Source organism: Mustela nivalis (assembly GCF_964662115.1).
Source record: "Mustela nivalis genome assembly, chromosome: 17".
In the NCBI taxonomy this organism is placed as follows: Eukaryota; Metazoa; Chordata; class Mammalia; order Carnivora; family Mustelidae; genus Mustela; species Mustela nivalis.
Window position 1 is genome coordinate 40,849,804 of NC_139036.1, and position 26,538 is coordinate 40,876,341.

The following is a 26,538-nucleotide window of genomic DNA, read 5'->3' on the forward strand; positions in this document are numbered from 1 at the left end:
CATCTATATTGTTATGTGTAGCAGTAACTTGCTCTCTCTTCTTGCATAAATATGCCACAATATATGTATCCATCCTAAAGTCACCGGACATCTGAGTAGTGTTCAGCTTGGGGGTCTTAACGCTCATGTTTTTGTAATGCGTGTCTTTAGGCGGAGACGCACACTCCTTCCTCTTTGGTATGTGCCTAGGAAGTGGAGGGGCTGGCTCGCAGGCATGTGGGGGGCCGGCTCGCAGGCACCTGTTTAGCTTTCTATTAGACACCATCAAACAATTCACTAAAGCAGTTCCCCCCCAACAGCATTTATGAGAATTCCTGTTGCATTTAATATTTTTACCAATCTAAAAGAAAAAACAACTCAAGTACCAAAGATAGAAATCAAATTTGTTATATCATCCTAGCTTCGTGTTTAAATTACCATTGTAGACACTGCTTCACAGGAAGACTGTTAAAGTAGCCCAAAAATGTCAGCAGTGATTATATCAGAAGAAGAAGGGGAGATCACCTTTGACCGTGAGCAGTATGTGAAATACTTTACAACAAGCATATATTTTACTTTTAATTGCCTCGTCTTAAAAAATATTAAAGAGGGCGCCTGGGTGGCTCAGTGGGTTAAAGCCTCTGCCTTCGGCTCAGGTCATGATCCCAGAATCCTTGGATCAAGTCCCACATCGGGCTCTCACCTCAACGGGGAGCCTGCTTCCTCCTCTCTCTCTGCCTGACCCTGCCTACTTGTGATCTCTGTCAAAGAAATTAAAAAAAAAAAAAAAAAAATTAAAGATAAAAGGTTCATGATGAGGGAACAGCAGTCTCCTCCCACACTCCTGCTCCTCTCAGGCCCACACCTCCTGGCTTGAATGCCTTTAATTGCCTTCTAGTTTCCAAAGACGTGTCAGAATCTCTTATCTGCTGCCTCATTCTCTTTATCATTGTGGGTTTACATCTTTTCTATTGCTTTACTTTATTTAGTGAGGTTTCAAGAGGGAGAGAAAATTAATATGACCAATCTGCCAGTTTTAGTCAGAAGCTCATGCCTACAGTCCGGGTTGATTTTTGGACATTCTCATGTAGGGAACGTGATGTATTGAAGAAAAGTCGGCTGTTTGTTATAAAGACAGCATTCCGGTGACCGGAGATGGGGGACAGGGATGGCCTGGGAGGGGAACCCCCAGAGGCTTGTGAGGAGAATGGTTTAAGGGCTGACATACAGTTAGGAAGGCACGGAGTTGGCTTCTCACCCAGCTGCAGCAGGAGGGAAAGAGCAACACCAGAGAGCACAGAGAAGTCATGTGTCACGGTCTCAGCCCACATCACAGGGCTGCTCATTTCAGTTCTGCTTCAGGACAGATTCTACCTGGAAAGAAACACACCAGACTGCAAAGCTAGGTACAAGGAATCATACTAGAAATGGCAAATACTTGGCCACACTTCTTAATCCTGGGCCCTAGCAGATGTAGTAAATTATCATGCCACTTTTTCCTGCAGATCCTGGAGAGTCTCATATTCTCTCAACATAGTGACAGGCACTGCTAATCAGTGTTGGCACTGCCATCCTGGGACAGTAGTTTTCTGTGCGCCCCCTCGCCCCGCCCCCTGCCCATAGGTTAGCAACAGAGTGTAAAAAGCCCATCCAAGTTGTCTTGGAAACCAAGTGTTGCAGGAAATTGCCACAGACCAGCTGAATAGATGCAAATTAACTATGAACTATGAAGTAGGAAAGACTGTCCTTGGGTCTTCTGAGTCCCTTGAGAGCACAGGTATTCACTTCTACTGGCCCTGGTCCTCAGCCCAGGCTGTCTTCCCTGGTCCTTCAGCAGGGGCAGGGTCCCCCTCTCTAGGGCCTCAGCCACACGATGCTGCTCCTCAGACAGCTCTGGAGGCAAAAAAGAAGGTGAAGAGGGTGGCTGGCAGAGAGGACAAGCACACAGTGGGACAGGGCTTCAGTGTCTCATCAGCCCCGGGACAAGCATCAGAAGGAGGTTCCAGAGGGCCCCTGGCAGTGACAGATGAGCGCTATTCCAAATGGGCTCTTGCTGTGCCTCCTGCTCCCCTCTTAGCCTTAGTCAGACTGTGCCAGCAGGTAGAGTAGGTACCCCCTAATCCCTGGCCTGGGGAAAATGGCAAGGTTCTAAAATGTGAGGGTCTATCCTGCACAAAATGTAAAAGGCAATGTATGCCCCCTTCCTCCTAGGATTTGAATCCCCACAGACCCCTCTGCTCGGCAATTCCTCCATCAGCATACAACCACATCCCTCCTCATAATTAAAGCATCCAAGATATTCAGAATGGATCCTGTATGTTGTGCCTTTACCAAGAACCCAGCAGTATTAAAAAAAGCTACTCATGAGAAGACCTGCTAGACCCTCCATCTGTAGGTCACCAGGGATCAGGACCTCCAACGCCTAGGGGCAGGAAATGGGGGAGATGACACCAGTCCCACTCTAGTAGAGTGGCAACTGCCCTCTGAGGCAGCTTAGCACATCTTTTTGTTCCTTCTCAGTCAGATCCTAGAGGCCCCTCACCATGTCCTTCTCCTTCACGTTTCTGAAATCCTCTAAACTCAAGGACTTCCCTGTAGAGACAGCAATTAAGAGCTCTACTTACTCCTGGGGTGCCCGGGTGGCTCAGGCGGTTAAGCAGCTGCCTTTGGCTCAGGTTATGATCTCCAGCCCTGCATCAGGCTCCCTGCTAGGTACAGAGTCTGCTTCTCCCTCTGCCTCTGCTCCCCCTGTTTGTGTTCTGTCTCCCTCTCTCTCAAATAGATAAAAAAAAATCTTTAAAAAAAAAACACAAAAAACTCGACCTACCCAGCCAACAAGTTCCGTTATCACTAAGACCTCATTCTTCATGAGACCACTTTTCTGTCTCTTTCCTTCTTCTAATATTTTCCTGTTAAAATAAAAGCATCCTTCTTCCTAGACACCCACCATCACTGCCTCCTGCTAACCCCATCTCCATCTTCCCAGCTCACCCCCAGTCTAGTACCAACCCCAAATTCTTCTCCATCTCCAGGAAATCAAAACTTATTTAGTCCTTGCCATTCAAAGTGCATGTTCCAGCTTCTGGAAGTTTCTTGAATTTTCTACCTTATCTAGACCTCCCTCAACCCCTACTGAGGGCCTCTTAGGCAGTACAGCTCTTTTGGGATCCAGGCGAAGACTTTGAAATTCCGGAGGAAGCCACATTCAGAATCACAGGAATCATCTAGTCTAACCCACTTGTGTGAAAGTCAGGATAACCAAAGCTTAGGAGGTTACAGAGTGTGAGTGGCAAAGCCACAACAAAACCCTGAATCTCTCTGACTCCCAGTTCCAATGGTTTCTTCACGGCCAGTGCTATGTGAGAACTGGACTTTAGTTGTGCTTCCCAGGCCTCTCAGCCTTCAGTAAGGGCTGGGACCCCAGGACCCAGCATACTGACCTACACAAAGCAAGTCAAGGTTGTCAGAGCCTGGAAACCCCAGGCCAACATGCAATCCAACCTGCTTCTCCAACACGCAGGGGTTTTTTCCTGCCCATACTATGGTTCCCACCCCTGGGTGCACCCTATTCCATACTCAACCCTAAGAACTGTATAATTCCGGGCCATTTGTTATCCTCTTTTTTAAAACAGTATCCTTGCCCATTCTGGAATGATGAACAGAAGGCCTAGAAGCCACTCACCTTCTGGAAAGGATTTTGTGTTGCCCAAGAAACAAATATCTAAACTAGTGCCAGAAAGAGAGAGAGAACCAGTTCTCAGAAAGACAAGTTCTTTCTCTGTAAGTTCCTCTTTCACGTCTCTCCCCAGTCCTCACACTCTGCCCCTCACCAAAACAAAAAATGAAAACAAACTCAGAAAGAGACAGGTGTTAACACCTCTAGCTAGGGAAGGATTAGGGTTAAAGTGGGGCAAATCCTGGGTATCTGAGCAAGAAGCCTGAGACTTCCTACCCAGCCCTGAACCCTCCCCCTTCCCTGGAACTTCCCCCCCACCTTCAAGCTCACCAGGGCCCCTCCAGACTGAGGCAGAGCCTAGCTGAACCTATCCTCACCTACCCTGCCCCCACCACGTCTTGCTTATTCATTCTCCCCATGTTGAGGAGGACTGACAGCCCAGGACCCCCTTTAGGGAGTTGGTCACTGACCTTTGGTGTTAGAAAAAAAAGCTCATACTGATTAATCCTTGGGTGCTTTGCAGGTTATCTTGCTAGATCTCCCAAACAATTCCACTTTTACAGATGCGAAAACTGAAAATCAAAACAGATCAGTGGGGGCGCCTGGGTGGCTCAGTGGGATGAGATCTGACTTGGGCTCAGGTCATGATCCCAGAGTCTTGGGATCACCCACAGTTGGGCCCCCTACTCAGCTGGGAGTCTACTCCTCCCTTTCCCTCTGTCCCTTGCCCCGTTCAAGTGCACAGGGCGGGCACTCGCACTCTCTGTCAAATAAATAAAATCTTTAAAAAAAAGGGGGGGGGACCTGAGTGGCTCAGGGGGTTAAGTCTCTGCCTTCGGCTCAGGTCATGATCTCAGGGTCCTGGGATCGAGCCCCACATCGGGCTCTCTGCTCAGCGGGGAGCATGCTTCCTCCAGAGTCTCTCTCTCTCTACCTGCCTCTCTGCCTACTTGTGATCTCTATTTGTTAAATAAATAAATAAAATCTTAAAAAAAAAAAAAAAAAAAAGGACCAGTTTCACAGACCCCTCTGCTCGGCAATTCCTCCATCAGCATACAACCACATCCCTCCTCACTAATCAAAGCATCCAAGATATTCAGAATGGATCCTGTATGTTGTGCCTTTACCAAGCCAGTTTCACAGCTAAAACAGGAGCAGAGCTGAAATATGAACCCGCACCTGACCCCAAAACTCATGTTGTTTCCACTGTTGATTCAATAAATGGTTATTAAGGACCTTTTTATTCCAGGCGCTGTGGCTCCTGCCTTCCTGTCTCTCAGAAAGGGAGGCAGACAATAAGCAAAAATCCCCATGTAATTATGAACCGTGAGAAACTCTGAGAAGCAAATGAAAACAGGGCATCACAGGAGAATAACAGTGGAGGGACTTAGCAATGCCACACACGCTCTCTTGGGGCAAGAAGAGAAAGCCTAAGGCGGCCAAGGAGCAGTTGAGATTGCTCAGGGAAGTCTGGAAGAAGATCTGAAGAGCCGGGGGCATGGGCTGGCACCCCCGGCCTACTGCAGGTGGGCCAAGGCTTGGTTCTCTCATAGGCCCTGCCTCCCAGGATCCTCACCTTGTGTTCCTCCAGCTCTGCTGTGTACACTGCCGTTCCCTTTTCAGGGTTTCCTTCCTTGCCATCTCCAGAGTCTCCTGTCACCAGATACAGGTCTGCTCTCCTTTTCAGGACTGATTGCAACAAAGTAGGTAGTCTTCTGCTTCCTGGAGGGAGAGGAGGCGGGGGTTAGAGCTCAGGATCCCAGAAGCCCCACCTGCCAGTGCCATTGCTCTTTCTCCATCAGCTAGTTCCTATTTGAGACTGAGGGCCTCTGAAGCTGGAAAACCAAGCCACGTGGCACCCCATTATAGTTCACTCTCCCCACGGTGGGGGCAAGGAGGTGGGAAGTGGGAAGGGAACTCACAAGCATCTCTGGAAGTTACAGAGTGCCAGCACCAGGACAGACTTCCCACGTCATTTCATTGCCCCCTCACCGCAGCCCTATGATGCAGGCAGAACTGCACCCATTTCTCATAAGGAAATTGAGACAGGTCTAGAGACAGGTTGTGAACAGCCCAGGGCCACACAGCTAATAAGTGCGAAGTCTATATGAGTCTGTATGAGTCCAAAGCATGGCCCTTCCCATGGCTCTGAGACAGGCATTTTCCCAGGCCATAACACCCACCTCTCTGAGATGGGGCTCCAATTCCTCACATTGGTCCCTGGACCTGGCCACATTGTCCACAGCTTTGGGCTCCAGAAGCCTGTAAAAATAGCTTGATGGAACTTCATCCAAATTTGCAACCAAAAGACCCTCCAGGAAGACCTACATCCTTGCCTCTGCTAAACACCCTCTACCTAATAGCCTCCCCCAATTCTATATACACACCCCACAGAGCCTCATTCTAGAAACAATAAGCACTCTAGAAAGAAACTGAGCTCCCTTAGAAAAACTCCAAATGCTGCTCCCCAGCAACACTTTGATAGCAGGGGGAAGTTCAAAGGACCAGTGAAATTTCAGTGTAAGCTTTTCACTTCTGAACTAAAAAGGGAAAACCAAAGGCCTCACCATACTGGGGAGGGCTAGCCCTGGAGAAGGTTGAGTCTCCTCCACTGAGCTGCTCCACACTTTCCGACATCTTCAGCTAGGAAAGAAAACACCCACACCAACAAAATCGCTGCTGCAGGGGAAGGCTGGCCATGTCCCTAGAAGTCCCTCAGAAGCACTGCGTCCTCAACCATCAGAACCTCTGTGGCACTTGGTCAGCGCCTGGGGTGGGGTGCTGGCACTTTCTGTGCAGGAAACGTTCTGCACAGGGGGCTTTAATTTCACTGTACTTCACTTCTGCTGTCTTACTGAGCACCTACTGTGTGCTGGGGATAAACACAGAGAGGTTGATAAAGCCAGTCCCAGCTGGTCAAGGTCACGAGCTGTTCCTATGCCACTGAGGGAGGGGGCTTGGCGGGCCACAAGGCAGAGTGAAGCTGTACAAAACATGGATCTGGACAACTCAGTAGGAGAACAAAGGAGAGTGGCCTCATGAAACCAGCATGTTTTGGTCCAACTCCGAGGCATCAGTTACCCTGGAGGGTAGCAGGATGTGAGTGAGTTGGAGGTGTCAGAAGTATTCCTGGAGGCTGATCCAGATAGAATGAGGAGGTTTTCTGAAGGGGGAAGAAGAGGGCAGGCTTGAGTGAGGAGCGGGCTCTGGGAGGTGCTGGGGGTATGGCGTGAGGGGCTGTACCAGCCAGGACACCTCTACCTCAAACACTCCTGGTGCCCAAAAACAGGAATTCCCCCTCTCCCTCCCCATGCTGCCCAACTCCAGCCTTCCTGTGCTCAAGGGAATCCAGATATTGTTGGGGTATCTGGATCTCCAGTATCTTGACTCAGGAAGACCCCTACAATTGTTATTTCTTTGGGTAATTTCACTGTCAACATTCCCTTTGAGTCTACCATGTCCAGAACTTGGAACTCAGCCTTTGGAGTTCTCTGGAAAGAGAAGGGTAAAGGTCATGCTGAGGCTGACACAAAAGATCTCTCCAGAAAAGCCTCCCTAGAGCAGCCCCACTCTGGGCTCCCCTCCACAATCCCCTTCCCTTCTGAGGAGGCCCTCCAGTTGAGGCTCCCAGGAAACACTGAGGTCACCAGGAGTCATCAAGGGGTTACACAATCCCGGGTTTGAACCCATTCTGCTACCTTCTTACCAAATGACCTCAGATAAGTCACTCTCACTCTTTGAATCTCTTTCTTCATCCATAGAAGGAGAATGCTAATAGTATCTACTTCCTGAACTTGAGAAAACTATTTTTTTTAAAGATTTTATTTATTTATTTATTTGACAGAGATCACAAGTAGGCAGAGAGGCAGGCAGAGAGAGAGAGGGAAGCAGGCTCCCTGCTGAGCAGAGAGCCTGATGCAGGGTTCCATTCCATGACACTGAGATCACAACCTGAGTCAAAGGCAGAGGCTTAACCCACTGAGCCACCCAGGGGGCTCAGTTTCCCCCATGAACTTGAGGAAATTAAATAAAACAACAAGGGAAATTAAATAAAAAATAAAACACAAAACAGAAGTTCATTCCCCATGAACTTGAGGAAATTAAAACAAAGCAATCAAGTGCTTATTAGCGAAATGCCTTGCACACGTACTAAAAGCTCAGTAAGTGTGAGCTAGTCCTATTTAACTATTTATGAGGCTGAAATGAGACAAGGAAAACTAAAGCTAAAGAATTAGGAGTTGGGAAATAAGAACTAAGCAGAGTCTAGTCTCTGGCATTTGTGCGAACCCGTGTAGGTATAAAGTCAAGCAATTCTGGAAAGTCGCCCATCTGTGTGGACTCTGCCCAGACTGACAAGGCGCCTCCATAAGGGCCTGGCTACCAGGTCAGCTGCTGCACTGGGGTTAGGGGAGCCTGTGTGGAGGTCCTGCCAGGCCAAGTGCCTTTCTCTCAGAACTTCTAGATGTGAAACTACAGAGGAGAAAGACCTTCCACTGCTAGGTTGGGGGGATGAGGGTGGGCAGGTCTGAATCTCCAAAGAAAAATGCATTTTGGAACTAGTGGAAACGTGACAGAACTGGAAATAATGCCTCAAATCCATCCTTTATGTGTGACATTAACGTCTGGGGCCCATTTGTTTCTTGAGCAATGTACAAGACTGCACGTACTTTGTCCAAGAGGAAAGAAAAATGAAACCTTGTGCACAAAAACAGTATAGTATGGGGAAGGGGGAAAAAGGCTAACTTTACAGAAGAGAAACGTGATAAACACCCCATCAGCCAGGTGACCAAGGTCAACACCAACAGCGATAAGTCATGTGGATGGCACATCCCCTTGCTATGACGCAGTGAGAATGGCGCTTTACCCCTACGGTCTCCCTCTCCAAAACCCATTGACTCAGTCTAGCCATGAGAAAGAAACATCAAGCAAATTCAGGTAGACACGCATCCTACAATATGCCTGACAATGCTCCTCAAAACTGTCAAGGTCATCAAAAAGAAGGAAAGCCTGAGAAGTTGTCAGAGCCAACAGAAGTCTCAGGAGATAAGATAACTAAAGGTAATGTGGATGAGATCTTGGAACAGAAAAGGGATCTTAGGTAAGCACAAAGATAATCAGAGTAAAGTATGTGTAGTTAACAGGAAAGCAAAACAAACCAAAAACCTATGCACACTTTAACCATACATCAGCACCATGTAGTTAAAAAATAAATAATCTTTCATTTGTAAGGACTTTTTTTTAAAGTTTGGTTTCACCTCTGCCTCTGAATTTTCTTTTTCTGAATTTTTTTTTTTAAGAAATCTTTATTTCATGGTTTTGTGGGGTTTTTTTGAAAAAAAAAAAAAAAAGAAAAAAAAGAAACCTTGCCTCTGAATTTTTTATGCAAACAGACAGCATTTCCCTTATAGGAAGTTAACTGACTTAGTCGGATTTTTTTTGTACTAAACACTTTCCCTCTCCCTGGAGAATAACACGATCATGGCAAAACATATGAATCCTAGTTTAAAGGTTTTTTGTTTGTTTTCTGTTTTCCTTGAACTGGTCATTTAGCAAACTGTTTTGGGTTTGTTTTGTTTTGTTTTGTTGAGAACCAGCTTTTAGAAAATTGCCTTGGCAATTTGCTTCTCAGACAATTAACTCAAGTCTTTGAACATGGATACCCGATAACCATAACTGTGAAATTTGCCTGAAGCCCCTCACTTGCTTAACAAAACTCCCCTTGTGGAAAGGCCCACCACCTCCCAAGTAATCTGGGCCCTGTTCTTGGTCACATAGCGGCAGTTACGGACGGGACACCGGATGGGACTCCAGCTCTCAAAGGTACAGTGGAATCCTTAGGTTCTTTTCCATCTCTTGGTGAGATCTAAAAGGGCTGCCGCAGAGATGTCTGAGCCGGGAAAGTCCTCACCCTCGGGTGTGAGACACTGAAGTCTCCCAGTGAGGGTTCAACAGCACTTACCCTGGGGTTTCCGAAATCCAAAAAAACTGAGTTTTGAGGCAAGGGAATGGAACAGACTCCTCTATAAATCCTGCAAGCCCTTAGGGACTTCTGGTCACCCACTCAGTCATGATCTCCGGGGAACAGGAAGGGTAACAGCCCACAGCGGAAGGATGGGGCTGAACTTTGACTGAACACTCCTTCTGCGTGGCCACTGTGACAAATGATTCTCCTAATCTACTTCATTGGATTTTTGCAACAGTCTTATCAAGTTGACACAGGAGGAAACAGACCTGGAGGGAGAAAGCAAGTTGTCCTGGGGTCACCCAGCCGGCAGGAGGCAGAGCCAGGCTTAGAAACCAGGTGCCCTCCGCTCTAAGGCCTGTGTCCTTCCTCAACCACTAAGCAAACTGCCTCCTTTTATTTATCCATTGAAATGATAAACATATAAACACACCAGAAGACCTCAGCTAATTTAAGAGTGAATTATTTACAAAGCAGAAACGTGGGAAAGGAAGACGTTAGGAATAATTTCCAATAAAAATAAATTTCCACCCCCCCACCATTCCTTTCTCCCCATGCTTTTTTGCATTTTTTCCAGTTAATTTAAATTCCAGTTAGTTAACATCTTTTGTGCATTTCTTAAACTGAGGGGTATGGACACATGCAGAGAGGTTCTAGTACATACAAGTTCTCTGTTGACTGGCTGCCATGCTTGCTGGCAATGGAGCAGTGACAGCATGGCAGAGCAGGAGTGGGCAGTCTCCTGGCTGGCCATTTCTTACCCCCTCATGCTAACCTTGGGGCCCAGAACCCAGTTTATCAAACAGTCCTTTACCCTCCCCTCTCTCCAGTATGTCCTCTTGGGTGAGGTCTATCCTGTGGTACTGGTGTCCCCAGAAATTTCTCCTCCCTCTCACCAGAGAATAGCAGTGAAATCTGTCAGCGTCAAGGATGCTTCCGACAGCAATCACATTCCCTCCAGGATCCACCTCTTGGACCCCAACTCTTGTGACTTCCTCAAATCTGCTGGACATTGTGCCTGGACCAACTGAAGAAAAAGAAGCTAATATCAGTTTGGGAGAGGGGTATATTGGTTCAGATTTTTAAATCTACCTTTGGCATCCTAGGGTCCGAAAGTTCTAGAATGATCAGGACTTGAATTATTTAACTTCCCTGTTCCTAGAAGGCGAGGTGGTCACTACACACTAAGGAGGGTGACCATCACAAATGCCAGATTCTCCCCTGTCCTTTATAGAACGCTTCTGGAGGAAAGATGGAGCACTGATTACCCCTAATGGACAGGAGAGCGAGACCTATTTTCTGCATTTCCCACAGCCGAGTTGCTCCTTTGCTCAGAGAGGCCTGAGGGGTAGGAAGGCAGGCCCACCATCTTCCAGCCAGAGCCCCACCAGTGTTGATGAACAGAGGACCCAGGAAGGGATAAGGGGCATGGCTGCCAGACCTCACCCTGCCAACCCCAATGATTACTTCTTCCCTTGGCTCTCCCTTCTGGGCCTCCATATTCTGGAAGGCAGAGGGATGGGTGCTCCTACCAACCATTTCCCAATGAGACAGTGGTAAGTCAGCCTCAGAAAGAAATAAGAGAGAAAGGATGGAGTGTAAGAGTGGCGTGGGGGTGGGTGCCCTGGATAGCCCCCCATCCTTAGGCCCGATCTCCTCAGTTAACGGTCGGCCTCTGAAGGGTCCCCTTACTCTGGGTAAAATAAAATGAATCCCAAAACCGCATCTGGGGGATCTCCCCCACCCACTCTCCCCTTCACCCACTCCTGGTCTACAATTGGCCCCTGTTCCTCTCTAGCTCCCCTGCGGGACCCTCCATAGGCCCATTACCAGTGCAACCTGATACATACGGCTGGTCCTTCCCTGTTTCTACTCAGTGGCGGCTCTTTGTCCCCAGCACACTGGACCCTTCAGGTGCTCTTACCTCCAAATCCTCTTTTTTTTTTTTTTTCATGTATAAACAGGTTTTATTCCCATCACTATATGCACCCCTCAGAAAAATTACTAGAGACATCTGAACTGTAAGAAAGGATACTGTCAGATTACCACTGCTTGTCCTCACTCATCTGAAGATGTTTTCACCATGGTATCTAGAAATCCTTTTTTTAAGATGTATTTATTTATTTGAGAGAGAGACAGAGGGAGAGCGGGAGAGAGAATCTCAAGCAGACTCCCTGCTGAGTGCAGAGCCCAACGCAAGGAACAATCTCCCAACCCTGAGATCATGACCTGAGCCAAAATCAAGAGTCAGATGCTTAATCAACTGAGCCACCCAGGGACCCCTGCCAAATCCTTCTCTTTCTCTCCCCTTCTGCCCCTCTGCCACCTCTTCCCCTTGAGATCTATTTCCCTTTCTTCAGACTCCTCTGCCTTCCTCCTGGGGCCAGGACTCACCTCCCAAGCTTTCTGGGCTTCACCTCCCCATCCTCCCTCTAAGTCCCTTTCCTCTGGCCACTTTCCTCTAAGTCCCTTCTGGCTCGCCCAGGCACCTACTCACCCATCATGGCGGCCAGCTCTCAGCTCACTCCCAGCCTGGGAGTTCTTCTGGGGGCCCAGAAAGGCAGTGTCCGGGACCCACAGGCCCATCCCAGGGTTCCACTCACCTCAGCTGCTCACCAGGAATGACGACTGTGGAAATCCCCTGTAAGATCTCTGCACAGGGGCTGGCCCGGTGTGTCTCAGGAACCCCTAGGAAGGGAACAGAAAGAACTGGAAAGCTGGGGGGTAGGGCTGGGTGCCCCACCTCTCAGGCCTTCAGATAAGCCATGACCTGGCCAGAGGCAGGTCAAGCCAGAGGGAAGAAAGTCTTTCCCCCTCTTGGACTCAGGGAGCCGGAGGGAGAGATATCTATATATTCACCTGGTACGTACTCGAGGTGCATTTGGGCCAGAGGATGGTGCACAGGAGATGCCGCCGCCTGTCCTCTCGCCTACCTTCTTCTCCAGGAAGAAGCCTTGGGCCCCCACCCCTCAGTCCTCAGAGATAACCACCTGAGTGAGGCTGCCTGTCTTCTGGGCCCCCTCAAAGCAACACCTAAGGAGAGGATCGTGGCAGTGACAACAGGAATAGTACTAATGTAACCGCCCTGTACTAAGTACTTACACAGTGCCAGGTATTGTGCTAATCCTCACAACAGCCCTGACCAGGATTATCCTCCCACCACAGAGGAAGAAACTAAAGCTCAGAGAAGCAGGGCCTTGAGGCTGGGAAGGATTTGAGCACCAGCCCCTCACCCTGACTGCGCTCCTGCGAGTGCACGGAAGCTCTCAGGGCTCCGCCACCCTCACGAATGGGCCCAGGTGGCCGACTGGCTACCCCCAGCGCTGTGTAGGCCTCACTCGGTGGACTTGGGCAAAAACACTGCACTCTTCCCAACACCCACTCCAAGCACGCTGCCACTGGCAGTGCCAGGCAGCAGCCCCAACCGCCCGGGGCAGCTCTTCCCTTCTACCTGGGCCTTCACACCTGTCTCAGGACTAGCACAAGTCACTGCAGAGCATACAATGAAAGGTCCAGAACCTCAAAGACCAGAACTCCTTCACTAAAGGACTCCCTCCTTTCCTGGACCCGTGAGCCTTAACAAGACCTGGAGGCTTACATCTTCCCTACCCCAAGGATGCTTCCAGAAGAGGAAAGGAAGCACTGATTCCCCTGAAGATGGAAAGGCCAGGAGGAAATGCAGACCTCCCAGGGAAGAGAAGTGAGAACAGGGGAGGGCATCCTGAAAAAAGGACTGGGCACCCCTTGGGACTCCATCTTCGTTCACGAATCACTGACCCCCTTCTTGGCCAAGCACAAGCCATCCCTCTGCCAGCACGGCCCATCTCAGCCAGCCCCAGTAGACTAGAGGTGTAAGTTCAGACAGAGGAACGGCCAGGCCAGGTCACAGAGAACTCTGCCCTCTGGCCTGCTGTTCCCTCTGCCAGTTCCCTCCCAGCCCCTCAGGCTGGTGCTGTCAGGGGAGGGCACCAGGAAGAGGGGCAGTCCCAGAGCCTCGGCAGAGGGTCCCCTTCACTCCCACACTGCCCTCAGGGGGAGCCTCAGCCCAAATCCCTGCCCCTTCCCCCGGGGCCCTCCAGGAAGCAGAGGCCAGACTCAGGGGAAACAGGAACACATTGTCCTTTATTTGCATTTCTCAGAATACTGTACAAAGGGAGTAAAAATCCTATTCACACATTGCTTAGAAAGATTTTGAGGTGAAAGTTCCCTATGATACATGGGGTGGGGAGCAGGGGAACCAGGAGGCAGGAAACGGGACCAATGAGCTTCCCTCCTCCCTCAGAGGCCTGGGAGGGGGCGTGGGCACCCACTCCTTTTCAAAAGTAACACAGAGCCTGGCCAGATTGGAAAGGATGAAAGGCAGCTCCTCTCCAGCCCACACTCAGGCTCCTGCCCCACATCACCGGCCCCCAGGCTGAAGAGACAGCGCCCGTGGGTCACTCCGGACTCCTTCTGCTCCCGCCCCCAGGCTAAAGAGACAGCGCCCGTGGGTCACTCCGGACTCCTTCTGCTATTCTGCTATTCTGTGGCCCGCCCACCCCATTTAGGGGCGGCCCCAGAGCCCCACGAGGTGGAATCTGCAAAAGGGCCCGACCACTCACATGTCCCAGTTCCCCCATGCCCCTCACACCACTGCACAAGGCAGTGTCAAACTGTGCTGACCAGGACTCACAGGCCTATTCCACCCCTCCCCACCCCTCATGCTAACTCAGGAGCTCTAGACCCCCCACAGCCTCCCGGCCTATTATCACCACCAGGCCAAGGGGAAAGGAACTCTCTGAGCCTGCCCCCAACCTGACCACTTCCCAAAGACAAGACCAAGGTTAGGTCTGGCTTCTATCCCCATCCTCCTCCCTGACACTTCCTGTCTCTGCTGCTATGTGGCCCCTTCTTCCAAGTCTCAATTCACCATCCCCACCCCTGCCCCAACCACCCTCCCCACCTCCACCAGGGCCAAGATGAGAGCAGCCACGGCCCCCTCACCTCTGGGTCCAGGCCAGCCCCACCCAGCCCCCCCCACCTTCTCCTGACCCTCCCCACTTCAATCCAGTACCCAGGGTGGGTTGTAGAGGAGCTGCCAAAAGCACAAGACTCAATAGACAGTTCGCCACCCAGGAGGATGGGGCACCATCACGCGCTTGCTTTTACATGTACGAGCACGCACTGAGTGTCATCCTAAAGACTTAAGAATTAAAGTAAAACCATCGAGAAGCTGTACCGTCCCCCCTGCTCCCCTTGCAGGGGTTAAAGTGCTTTAGCAGTCTGAGGATGAACAAGTGAGCAGGGGTTTCTCTTGTCCCAACCTCACAGGTCTGCCTTCAGCCAGGAGCCCAGCCCATTCCATGACTGCCCCCACGAAGTCTCTATCCAAAAGGCAAAAAGAAAAGATCAAAAATATCAGAAAGGGTCAGAGACCTGGGGGGGGCCCACCCGAACCCCACTACAAGCTACTTCAAGTCGGCTACCAGGGGAAGTGAGGGGCGAACTAGGGCCCAGAGGCTCGACCCCCATCTCTAGCAGGATCCAGAGGCTCCGTCTGTCTTCAGCATCACAGCACAGGCTTCTACCCTCCCCCGCCAGCCAGGCAGGGGACGGGGCTGTGCCTTCAGTACTTATTGATTCCAAAAATCCGGACGCCATGGAGCTGGGGCAGCTTGGGGATGAGCACACTCATCAGGGACACGGTGTTGAGGATGAAATGGATCTGGTCATACTTGGTATAGAAGCTGGTGAGGAAGTACCTGGGTGGGAAGGTTGGGAAGAGGCATAAGACTCTGTTTGGAGGAGCCTGGGTGGGGAGGGGCAGATCCCTGATAGCTAAGGAGTTATGGGAAAGACCCCCAGAACAGAAGCAGGATGGCAAGATTGCCGCCGTTAGAGAGGTTGCTCCCAACCCAATCCCCTTGCGTGACCCCAGCTCTGCGGGCTGACATCACTGCAGCCAGGAAGGCCCATCTGGTGAAAGACAGGGCCAGGGAGGTGCAAGACCCGAGCCCAGCAGAGGACTCAGGGATACTCCAACTTCCCCTCCTCTGCTCACTCCCAAGCCAAAGCCAGATCTGGGGGCATGTTTAAGCCTGGCGGGGCCCAGGGTTCCCCAGGCGTTGGCCCGCCTGCTGGCGTCCTTCTCTACTCAAGGCACTCACAGCACGATGGGGGTGATGGTTAAGAACTTCCGAGACGCTGTGAACTGGACCCCATAGTCCATCTGCTCCCAGTGGGTTAGCAACCTCGCCTTGCCCTGGTCCGGAGTCTCGAAGGGTGTCCCCTTCACCGTGTGCAAGAAGATGTACATGCCCTGGGGGGAGGGGCCTTTGTTAGAGGACACAAACAGCAAAAGGCCCTCCAGCTCAGCTCCTCTACCCGAGTCAAAGAAGTGCGCTCTGGACTACGTGGAGCTGTCCTCTGCGGGGCAGAGGGCTGTGGGCTGGAGGTCAGGATGGAGCAGCTGGGAGCCTGGCAGGAGACAAAGGGGACCCACTGGGTGAGAGGGCAGGCCTGGCATGAGGATAAGGCATGGGGAGAACTTAGCTGCAGAAATGCCCGTCTGGCCCAGTGTGAGAGAGGCGGGGACGAGCTGATGGCCCCTGCTTGGTTGCCAGAGTACAAGCTAGCAAGCAGGGGCTGCGGGAGCGGAGGGGCCGGAGTGGAAGATGGCTGGAGATCTGGGCTTGGGAGAAGGGCATTTCTGTGCCAGGCTGGGCACCTCTGGAGCCCTTAGTTCAGTTCCCAGTGGCCCTCCCTCGTGGTCCACAAGCCACTCCATCCTGGGGATGTGCATAGATCCGCAGATTTTCGTCCTCAGAGTGCACACGGCTGGAACCCAGAAGTTGCGGGGAGACTGAGAGGACAGCTGGGTCTGGGGTCCGGGGACAGATGTGGTCAGCACGTCACCCTGACATCTGGCCCGCAGCTGAGGGGGCTCCTCCCCCTCCTCAGCCCCCAGAGCCTGGGCAGGCAGTAGGCAGGCCCTCACCATGTTGTGGATGAGGTTGGTGAGGGTCCAGACCACAGGGACGCTGACGAAGGGGATGCTGAGCAGCACGACATGCAGAAGCCCGATGGCCAGCACGTAGGACAGCCAGATGCCGCGGCTGTTCATCACCCGCGTGTTGGGGTTCACCTCACTGTGCGCCGTGCCCACGTTCATCCTGCCGCCCCTCTCCTGCCGCTGCTCTGCAAACAAGCAGCACAGGTGAGACAGGTCACACCGCTTTCCCTGCCCCCTCACACCGTCCACATCCTGCAGGGACGGAGGCTCTGCTCTCCCCAAGAACTCCAGGTGTTCTGCTGCTTTGACTCTCCAGTGAAGAGGCCCAAGAAGGGCCATGGGGACTTAACTCCGTTCATTTCCCACTGCTCGGCTGGGATAAGCACCAGGCCGCCCCACACGTCGGCAGATCTGGACGGCGCCCCTCCAGGCACTGGGACTGCCTGGGTGGATAGGTCATCAGGAGGCATCCAGCCCAGGGCAAAGAAACCACTGCTTATTCCCCAATCTCATCTTCCAGAGCATTCCCATGAGGGCCCTCTTCCCACAAGGTCTGGGGGAGAGGAGAAGAGGCCTGGCCCCTCAGAATCACGCAACATAAGCGCTCTGGATAGTCTTGCTGAGGGCCTGATATGGGGCATCTCCAACCTCTGAGCTCCCCGCAGCGTGAGAATGATCAAAAGGGGGTGGAGCCCGAGAGAACAGGCAGAAGCAGGTTCAATTTATAGGGATCATTGCTTCTATCCTCTCCCCTAATTCTCCCATCCTGGGGTTCTCCCAAACCTGACCCAGGAGAACTGACAGAGTGGAAAGAGGGAGAGAAGAAAAGTGAAGACAACAGACTAGGGACAACCTCTGCCCAGACTTGGAGGCCTCTTTCTTGGTGACACAAAACAACCCATGTAAGATGTTTTATCCATTTGGCAGCCACTCAGGCTAACCCTTGTGATGCCACCCGCTCTGCTGCCAAACCACCAGGGCCCTTTTCCCACCATAGGAGGGGTGAGGATGGAGAACGTGGCCAACATCTACAGCTCTCAAGTCCCTGAAACCCATATCAACACTCCCCTCCCTAGGACACAAACACTACACCTGCCGCCTGCCTCCTGCCCCCCTTCCTCCCTGCCCAGCCCAGCCTCACCTCAGCCTCTTTTCCCAGCATCTGCCTTCCCTTGCCCAGCTCCAGTGGCAGAAGCCCTGCAGCACAAGGAACCAGGAGGGCTGCTCGTGATGCTCCAGAAACAATACAACCCAGTTGCATTCCTGGATGCACATAAGGAGGGGAACGAGCAGCCCCTTGTCTAGAGCTCGGCTGTCCCCAGATCCCCAAGGGCCCAGGAACCAGCAGGAGGTGGGAAAAGACTCACCTCCCTAGGTGAGGGAGCATCCTGCCTGATAAAGACCTTAGGTCATCACCATGGTAACAACCCCACCTTTCCTGGGGGTGCAGAAAGGGGTCCTGGAAGAGGGTATCCAGAAAGTACCCAGAAGGCCATATCCCTCACCCTGCTGCAACAACCCCCCTCAGATTCAGCTGCTATCTATCTCTGGCTAGGATCACAGCCAAGCCTGTGTGGGAGCCAGGATTCTCAAGGATCAGTTCCGGAATAATGAGAACAAGTTTCCTCTTCTCAGAGAGCTCCAAGCTAAGAGACCTCAGGGGAAGCAGGACCCACAACACACCTTCCCGACATGCAAACATGCGTGAGATGGCCCAGGGTGCATCCTAGAAGTAATGCTCCCAGGGTCCATCGGCTCAGCCCATTAGGCTGGATAATTGGGCCTAAGAGAAACCCAAGGAACTAGAAAACCTGGACTAGCTTGGTTGTTTACCTTCACAGAGCCTTGGAGCTTTAGTTGCCCTAATACGGCTCCTGGGACGCTTACTATGCAAAAGCCTGGGGCAGTGGGGAGCTGGCTAATAAATAAGGCCTCTGAAACACTTTGACTAAGGAGAAACATAGAGCTCCCAAAGTCTGATCAGAAACTGCTGTCCCTCTCCGGTAGCTGTCCCTCATATTTTGTGCAGCAGTACCAATGGCTTTGTTGAATCCCAGATCACCCCACACTTTCTTGCTGAACATTCAGTGAAGATCAAAGAGTCTAGGAGGGGCCTAGACTTAGGATCTAACTGGTACCCTCAGAAGTGTATTCCTGAAGACCGAACAGCAGCTGCCCCGGCAGCAGAAATCCCAGAAGACCGCCCACAAAAGACAGAAGAAATCAAGAATCTAAGGAAACGACTGGCAGCCAGAAAGCACTCCTAAGAGGTTTGTGTGACTAAGTGTACATACCACTTCCATTCATAAAAAACAAACAAACAAACAAACAATTGCCCCTCACCCAGAGGGAAGAAACAGGGAGAAGAACCTGACAGAGGCAGAGTAAGTCTACAGCAGCTGAGGCCGAAAAGTTCTGTTGCCCTCGCTGGCAGGTGGCTGCCGTGGCAGTGCCTGATGTGGTTTCATAACCTGTCTCGAACCAAAGCCTGCAGCAACTCTGTTCTGTTAACTACTTTCTCGCTGGTAGCTCTTTTCTACTCCTTCCCCCCACCCCGCCCCCGCCCGGCTCCGCACACAAATATCCTGGCCCAGCCTGTCAGTCTGGCACCTAAGCCCGGGCCACATTGCTCCCCAGGACAGCTGCCAGGTGAGCGCTTCCTATTCTTTCCCCCAAGTAAAGGCAGTCCTTTAAGCAGCAAGCCTTTCGCCTTCTAGATGAAGAGCACAAAACATCCAAGTCCAACGGGGAGACCCTGGCAGCACTCCACAATGCCATTCTCAGTCTGCCCACCGCCCAACCCGCAGGGCCACAGTCGCACACCTCTCAGCTCTGGTCCAGCCTCCCAGAATGGCGAGGGCCCTGGGAATGGAAAGACGGCGAGTACCGGGGCAAACCCCCACTAGCTAGGAAGGGGGTGAAACGAGGAGGTGGTCTATGCTATTGTTGGGATTTCGGAGCGGTACCTCAAGCCAAAGAGAGGCCTCCCGCTATGCTCCCCTGCCTGGGACCTCGCACTCGGGGCCCGGCCCAGCCCGGCCCGGCCCGGCCCGTAGCCCCACCCCCACCTCCACGCGTTCACCCAGCCCCGGAGGCAGCCAAACCTTTATCCCCGAAGCCCTGCCTCTCCCCGCCCCCTCCCGCAGCCCAAGCACTCCTCCCGATACCCCAGACTCGGTCTTCCACACCCACTCTCCCTTGTGGACATCCCTTCGGCTGATGCAGCCCCTCGGCTGATGCACCCCCTCCCACCTCCGCTCACCCTGCCCGGGTCCCCTCTAGCCCGGGCGCTTCCCCAGCAGCCCCCACCTTCTTTACCGCCCCGCCTCTAGCCCCAAGAGGAGGTTCCCAGTTCGGCCACCCCGAAGCCGCTCGCCCGGACTCACCGTACAGGGCCGGGCGTCTAGGGCCCAGGAGGGGTGCCCGGGGCCGGGGCCGGGGCCGGTGCTGCTCCAGCAGCTGTAACAACCCGCGGCAGCAGCCACCCCGCTGGCAGCTTCGGCCGAATCAGCGCCCCGCGCCGGCCCCGCAACGTCACCGCCCAGAGCCGGCCCGCCGGGTGCCTCCTGGGAGTTGTAGTTTCTCCCTCTGCCCGCTTACGGGTCCGCCCGGTGCCTCCTGGGAGTTGTAGTCTCCCCTTACTTCGCTGCAGTTTCGGCCTTGCTGGGGCGACAGGGCTAGACGTTTCAGTAGCACGCGAAACTAGTATCAGATGGTATTCCTTTGGCGGGTAGCAATTCCTGCTTTTACATTTAAGCGCGGTTTACTCTTGCCTGGTTTTGAGATCAGGAAATTCAGAGTTTTAAGTAACTTGGTATAGATTCTTGCTGGGTCCCAGAGATTCTGACCTCATGTCAGATTTTTTTCACTACGCCTCGCTGGCTTTGCCCTGGCCATGTATTGGCCTCACGAGAAACAGACTAGCCGGGTTCATTGCCCTTCCAGACCCTCATGGAAGCTGGCTTCTCATGACATTAGTTAGGAGCAGAGCTTGGAGGGCCAAGAATGCAGCCTATGGACAGCATTTGTCCCAAGCCTGAACGCCTTTCAGTTAACTTGAGCCAACCCCCCCGCCCACATCCTTGGCCTCCCCCACATTAGGCATCAGAAGAAGCCACATGTCTTGTGAAGACTCCATGATAAATAGGAGCCCGAGTTCTAGTCTCTGGTCAGCTTGTGTGGCTTTGGGTGGAAGGCTCCATCTCTCTGGGCCACAGTTTTCTTGGCCACACGCCGCAAAGGCACGGATTTTATTGCCAGGCTAGCCTAACATAGCCTAACATAAGCTCTCTTTCACCAGCAGCATGACCCCTGCAAATAATTTATCTTGACCTCCAGTGCTACCGCTGTGAAACCCCACCTCCAAGGTTACCTACATTCAAAAGAATGTAAGTAAAGCACCTGTTGCATTGTAGGAAGCTATACCGTAGGAGGTGGAACTAAATGGCCTTGAGGTCTCCTGGGTCAGTCCCACTCTCCATGTCACCAAAAAGGCCTTGTTTGAGTCATTTACACTGCCTCCACCCGCTTCTAAGTCCACTCTGAACGGCAGGGCTCGAAGAGAAGGGTCAGATGACGTCATGACATGCCAACTGGCAGGGCTCGAAGAGAAGGGTCAGATGACGTCATGACATGCCAACTGACTGGCCGTAAACACACCCTGAATGAATGAGAGGGGCCAGAAGGGAGAATGCTGGCCCAGGAAAACTGTGGAGCACTTCCCTGAGACTTCACCTGCCCTTCTCCAGGCGACAGCCAGGAAACAGTCATCACAAACCTGAAGTGGGCTCCCAGAGGCACCTAGTAGGAAGCAAGTGGAAACCTGAACCACTCAGAGCAGGAGAACAGGAAGCTTCTCAAATATTTCCAGGGCCAGTGGCTGAAGAGCGCTCATCCCAAGACTTACATAACCACCCCAGAGTCTGAAAAACTTCTACCTTATATGAAGGTTTCTCCTGCTTCATGGGAGCCCCTTTTTGTAGTCAGCCTTCTAAAGCCATAAGCAAACAACTGAGTATTGGTCTTTCTACAGAAACCTCCCAGCATTGAGGCAAAAAAGATCTTATTTTTTCCTAATTGAGCCTGCTTAATTCCTTTGACTCTTCTCTGGAATTCTTCTATCAGCCCTCAAGTTGATCGAACTCTCTGGATCTTTGCCTCTGGATCCACGTCTCGAATAAGGGCCTGACTAATGCATAGTCTAACGGAAAGATTACCCGACATGCCATGCCCTATTAATAACTCCTGTTATCGAGTTGTTGTTTTTTTTCCACAATGGGAATGAACAGAGTTCTGACTCACTCTAGGTCTGTGGTAAACTGTAGATCACTTTCAGCTTAATTTAGCCTGAGTCCCTGTCATCATCTTACTCCTTCTCTAGCTCTCTGCCCTCATAATTACCCTGTCTTTACCAAACATCCTTCAGCCATGAATAGGCCTAAGTACTGTTCAGAATTAGTGACAGCACTCTTATGTGGTGCTGGGGAATGCACAACCCTGTGGACAAACAATTGGTGATATGTGCCAAGAGGCTGAGAAATCACTCCGGCTTTAGAGCCATGACCACATTTCTCGTAGCATACACCCTATGTACTCTGTAAGAAAATGTTCATTCCTGCTTTGTTGTTTTTTGTAATAGTGGAAAACAGAAAGCAACCTAAATGCCTAAGAAAAATATTATGGAGGGGCACCTGGGTGGCTCAGTCGGTTAAACCTCTGCCTTTGGCTCAGGTCATGATCCCAGGGTCCTGGGATCAAGCCCTGCATCTGGCTCCTTGTTCAGTGGGGAGCCTGCTTCTCCTTTTCCCTCTGCTGCTCCCCCTGCTTGTGCTGTCTCTCTCCCTTTCTCTGTCAAATAAATAAATCAATAAAATCTTTTCTTAAAAAAGAAAAATATGATAGTATATCCATTGGATGACAGCATGGTTATGGCACAGCAGTTTGGGAAAATGTTTGCTAGGTTATATGAAAAGATTAGGGGGAAAAAAATAGCATGAGTATTCCCTGGGGATACAGTCAGCAAAATCTAGGAAAAGGGAAACTAGAACAAACATCCAGTTCCTTAACAAGAAGGGAAAAAGGAGAGGGAAAGACTTACAGATTAAAACAAATTAAGCAACGTATCTACCAAAGGCCATATTTGGATCCTGATTCAAGCACACTAAATTAAAAAAAAAAAAAAGTATTACGTTATTGGGGAAATCTGAATGCTGACTATTCAAATTGATGATATTAAGGAATAAAAATTTTTAAGGCATGATATGGTCTTGTGGTGATTTTTTTTAATAAAAAGTCTTCCTTTTCTTTTGGAGATATATATTATAATACATGTGATGGACATGATGTGCTGACTGGATTTGCTTCAAAATAACCTGGGCTGAGGGACTTCAGGGAATAAAGTGGGCCGTGAGGTGGTAATTACTGGCACTGAGAGATGGGGACATGAGATTCCTTACGTTATTTTTTCTACCTTTTTATGTTTGAAACTCTCCGTAATAAAAGCTTTTATAAGCCTGCATATGCAGTGACAGTGATGATAAGAAAAATCCTGGCACCAGCTGCCCTCAGCCGCTGTGTGACCTTAGGTAAGTCACTGAACCTCCCTGTGTTTGAATTACCACCTTTCTTTTCTTTTTTTTTTAGTTACTACGTTTCTAAGTGGAGATGGGGACGATCATGATCACACCCACCTCATTAAAGATTAAATGTGAAGCACTTAGAGCAATTCCTAGCACCTAGTAAGTCCTCTGTGTTACCTGTTACTCAGCCAGTCTACCTCTGAATGGTGTTTTTGAGCATCTATTTCACCAGGCTGTGGAAATTCAACAAAATAAAAATAGATCTTGTGTTAGGATGGAGGGGTTGGGGGCGAACTTCATGCTTAGTTTCAAACTTTGTGTAATGTGAGATTATGCGTTTTCAGTTTTTTATGAACTGTGTTTTGAATACAGAGGGAGCCGCTCTCACAGGCTCTCCTGCCCTCTGGGAGCTCCTTAGTCAGCTGAGATAGACACATTCCCCAGCCTTGGCGTTTCCATCTGGCAGGGTGGCGAGGCCTCTGTTTGCCGCAGATACAAACCGTGTGGGCAGAGATAGCAAACATGGGCGGGGTCATAAACTGGGAAACACATTCCCGAGATGATGGCAGTGGTGGGAAGCGAGGAGGTGGGGCGTCCAGAAACGGAGCCCCTTTCCCTGACCATGGGTGGGGGGCGGTGGGGGGGGGGGGAGCAGGGTCCCTACTCCCCTCCAATTCATTCTTTTACCCCCCTGCTGCCCCTACCTCACCTCCCTCCTTCCTGAAGGAAGGGCGCACCCAGGCCAAGTGCAAAGAAGAAAAGAGTTGTTGACTTCGTTGGCAGTGGGGTTTGGGTTTGGGTGTCAGGCACCCCCAGGCCTGCGGTGGCAGCGGTGGGAAGGGGGCGGTGACGTTGAGCAGACAAAGAGGCGCTGAGTGAGGGCTACTGAGCTGGTAAGAAACAGAAGGCACTGCCAGGGGGCCCTCGCTCTCCGCCTCTCACCCGGCACTGTGGCTGGCTATTTGGGGCTGCAGAGGGAAGGGGCTGAGCCGGCCAGGGGCCCAGTGCCAAGGCCTGGGAACCAGAACCTCCTTCTGGGAACCAAGAGCAGCGCTGTTCTGTAGCCACCCCTCAATCTGCATATTATTTGACAGAGACTGTTGGCATTTTCTCCCGTGGGAAAAAAGCAGGCTAGAAAACTTCAAATATTACAGATCAAAAGGGCACCAACTATGAAAACGGTGGCTTTAAGAAAAACTCCTCTGGTGCCCGTTCAATGGCATTACTACCCCTAGCAGGTCCCACCTCTCTAGAAATCCTGAGGGTCCCACTGCCCCAGATCACCTTCCTCCCCGACCTAATGCCCCCTCCTCCACTGCTAATAACAGCCGCTAACTCACGCAGTGTCTGCTGTGTTCCAGGTACTGGAGTAAGGGCTTCACATGTATAAGCTCTTTTAATCTTTAAAACGGCCCTGTGCGGTAGGTATTTTTATTATCCTGACTTTAAAATGGGAAAATTGCAGCACAGAGAGTTTAAATATTCTGCCCAAGGTCACACAGCTAAAGTAGTGGCATTTCTCTCCAGATCCTTTCCAGGCCACACCCCCTGTCCAGTGTGGACCTCATGTTCCCATAGGTGCCTTGTAAAGACTTCTGTCTGCACCGAGGGTACTAAATTTATCTGTTACACACCCTCTTCCCCTGCTAGGCTGCTTGCTCTGTGTCTCACTCATGCATTTCCTCCGCACAGTGGATTCCCAGTGAATGTTAGCGGAAGGATAGAACTGACCCTAGTTCCCACATCCTACATCCCAGATACACCCTCTCTGAGCTCCTAACCATTCTCAGAACACACCTTGCTCTTTCTGGCCCTTAGCTTAGTCTACAGTGCTTTTTCCCCCTAGCCTTTTCCATTTGGTTGACTCCTATTCATCCCGCAAGCCCATCCCCCACCTGTGACCTGCTCTGTGAAGCCTTCCCCAACCGCCAGGCAGTCTACTGCTCGGACCTCCAGGTTCCTCTGCCCTCTGCAAACACCACAGCTAGAGCCCACACTTCAGCTATCAGGTGCACAAGTCTGGCTTCCTCTATTGTCTGGGGGACATTTTACCTCTCTCTGCATCCCCAATGTCTAAGAGGCCCAGGAGGTGTGTTTTGAACAAATGAGAGATGGATGGGTATATGCCCCCTTTGCCATTTCCCACGAGGAACTTTCCAGCAAAGGCGTTTGTTGCCCACCGCCCCCTTCCCACCGCCTAAACTGCCCAGTAAACTGGCATTAGATGAGTCCCTGGTTGACATAATGGGTAAAGTAGCTAACCCTCCTCCTTTCCTTTCAATTATCCCTCTCTATGTGGGTGCTTCCCACATCAGGGAGGTGGGGACCTGGAGGCCTACTTTCTCTCCTTCAGCGTCACATCTTGGAGGCATGGAGTTACTGCCCTTGGAGGGAGGAGCTGGGACTTGGCCCAGCCAGGGTGGGCGTCTCTCCTAAGTCCTGCACTTGGGATCCAGGCCCTGCCATGCCTCAACCTCTTCCCTGCCCCACCATCACAGACACACTGAACATCAGGCTGGAAGAGATTTCAGAGAACATGAGGTCCAGAGAATCAAAGGTCCAAGGGGATTGGAGAGGGAAGCACCCAATGGCAAAAGTGGTCCTGGGCCCAGCCCAAGGATTTTCCCATGCACCCCGTAAGCCATGGCAAGGAATGGAACACTCCAGTCATAGCTCCTTTGGTTCTGCACCATAGCTTCTGCTCAGGTCTTGACCACGTCCCACCTGGACTGTCCCAGGAACTGGTTTTTTTTCTACCAATGTACCCTCCATACAACCAGAAAGTGATTGAAACAGCAAAGCTCATCTTAAAACCCTTTACCTACTAACTGCTAAATCAAGTACCAATTTGACAATCCACAAGGATCTGGTCTCCTTCCACTTCAACCAGAGCCTTTCTCCACCCCTCCATTCTTCAGTCTTGGAGAACCAAACCCTCTCATGCTCCCCTCCTCTTGCTCATACTCTGCTCCTCCACCTGATGCACTCAGCCTTGAAGACCCAGCACAGGTGTCGCCCCTTAGGAGAGCTTTCCTGATATCCTGGGGAAGTGAGTCTATCAGGTAAGAATGCTCCCAGCTGAAAGCAACAGAAAACCCAAGCAAAGGAGTGATCCTGAGAAGAGATTTCTGCCAGGAGCGTCACCCAAGGAGCTTCTAAAAGTCCCCACCCACTGGACACAGGCCAGGCCAAGGTTAATCAGAATCTCTGTGGTGGGCGTGGGCGCCAATAGTTTTCAAAACTTCCCCTCTTCTAACGTGAAGCCAAGTTGAAAATCACTGAAGCAGGGGTTTATTTTTCTCGCAGAAGGAAAGAAGCAGAGGGTTGCTCGTGTTGGTTGAGTGGCTCAGTG

At 51.3% G+C, this 26,538-nt stretch overlaps 2 protein-coding genes across 7 annotated transcripts; both read right to left on the minus strand.

Moving 5' to 3' along the window:
- Positions 1-901: 901 nt before the first annotated feature.
- Positions 902-12,913, minus strand: GSDMB (gasdermin B). 2 transcript variants are annotated; one of them, XM_082705007.1, is made up of 5 exons: positions 12,477-12,913; positions 12,115-12,305; positions 10,432-10,644; positions 5,232-5,377; positions 902-1,353 (listed from the first exon to the last, which is right to left on the minus strand). In XM_082705007.1, exons 2-5 carry the CDS (start codon positions 12,119-12,121, stop codon positions 1,327-1,329), a joined length of 393 nt encoding a protein of 130 aa, XP_082561133.1. In that variant the 5' UTR covers positions 12,122-12,305; positions 12,477-12,913; the 3' UTR covers positions 902-1,326. The 2 variants fall into 2 exon arrangements, with proteins under 2 accessions (XP_082561133.1, XP_082561132.1); XM_082705006.1 differs by lacking the exon at positions 902-1,353 and adding an exon at positions 1,760-1,872.
- Positions 12,914-13,720: 807 nt separating this feature from the next.
- On the minus strand, positions 13,721-20,141 carry ORMDL3 (ORMDL sphingolipid biosynthesis regulator 3). 5 transcript variants are annotated; one of them, XR_014304411.1, is made up of 4 exons: positions 16,594-16,788; positions 15,764-15,915; positions 14,113-15,358; positions 13,721-14,056 (listed from the first exon to the last, which is right to left on the minus strand). XR_014304411.1 is itself a non-coding variant. In XM_082705001.1 (4 exons), the coding sequence occupies exons 2-4, from the start codon at positions 16,765-16,767 to the stop codon at positions 15,223-15,225; spliced, it is 462 nt and encodes a 153-aa protein (XP_082561127.1). In that variant the 5' UTR covers positions 16,768-16,788; positions 19,995-20,141; the 3' UTR covers positions 14,935-15,222. The 5 variants fall into 5 exon arrangements, 4 of the variants coding, with proteins under 4 accessions (XP_082561127.1, XP_082561124.1, XP_082561126.1 ...); XM_082705001.1 differs by lacking the exon at positions 13,721-14,056 and adding an exon at positions 19,995-20,141 and having other exon boundaries at positions 14,935-15,358; XM_082704998.1 differs by lacking the exon at positions 13,721-14,056 and adding an exon at positions 19,995-20,133 and having other exon boundaries at positions 14,935-15,358; positions 16,594-16,793.
- Between the last annotated feature and the right edge of the window lie 6,397 nt (positions 20,142-26,538).

Excerpts from the sequence above, each read along its gene's own strand:
- GSDMB (XM_082705006.1), bottom strand. Across the intron at positions 5,378-10,431 it reads CATACTGGAGAGAGGGGAGG|GAAGCAGAAGACTACCTACT; the intron begins GTAAAGGACTGT and ends CTCTCCCTCCAG. Across the intron at positions 1,873-5,231 it reads CAGAGCTGGAGGAACACAAG|AGCTGTCTGAGGAGCAGCAT; the intron begins GTGAGGATCCTG and ends TTTTGCCTCCAG.
- ORMDL3 (XM_082705001.1), bottom strand. The coding sequence starts at position 16,767 with ATGAACGTGGGCACGGCGCACAGTGAGGTGAACCCCAACACGCGGGTG. Across the intron at positions 15,916-16,593 it reads CCAACCTCATCCACAACATG|GGCATGTACATCTTCTTGCA; the intron begins GTGAGGGCCTGC and ends CCCTCCCCCCAG. Across the intron at positions 15,359-15,763 it reads ACCATCACCCCCATCGTGCT|GTACTTCCTCACCAGCTTCT; the intron begins GTGAGTGCCTTG and ends CTTCCCACCCAG.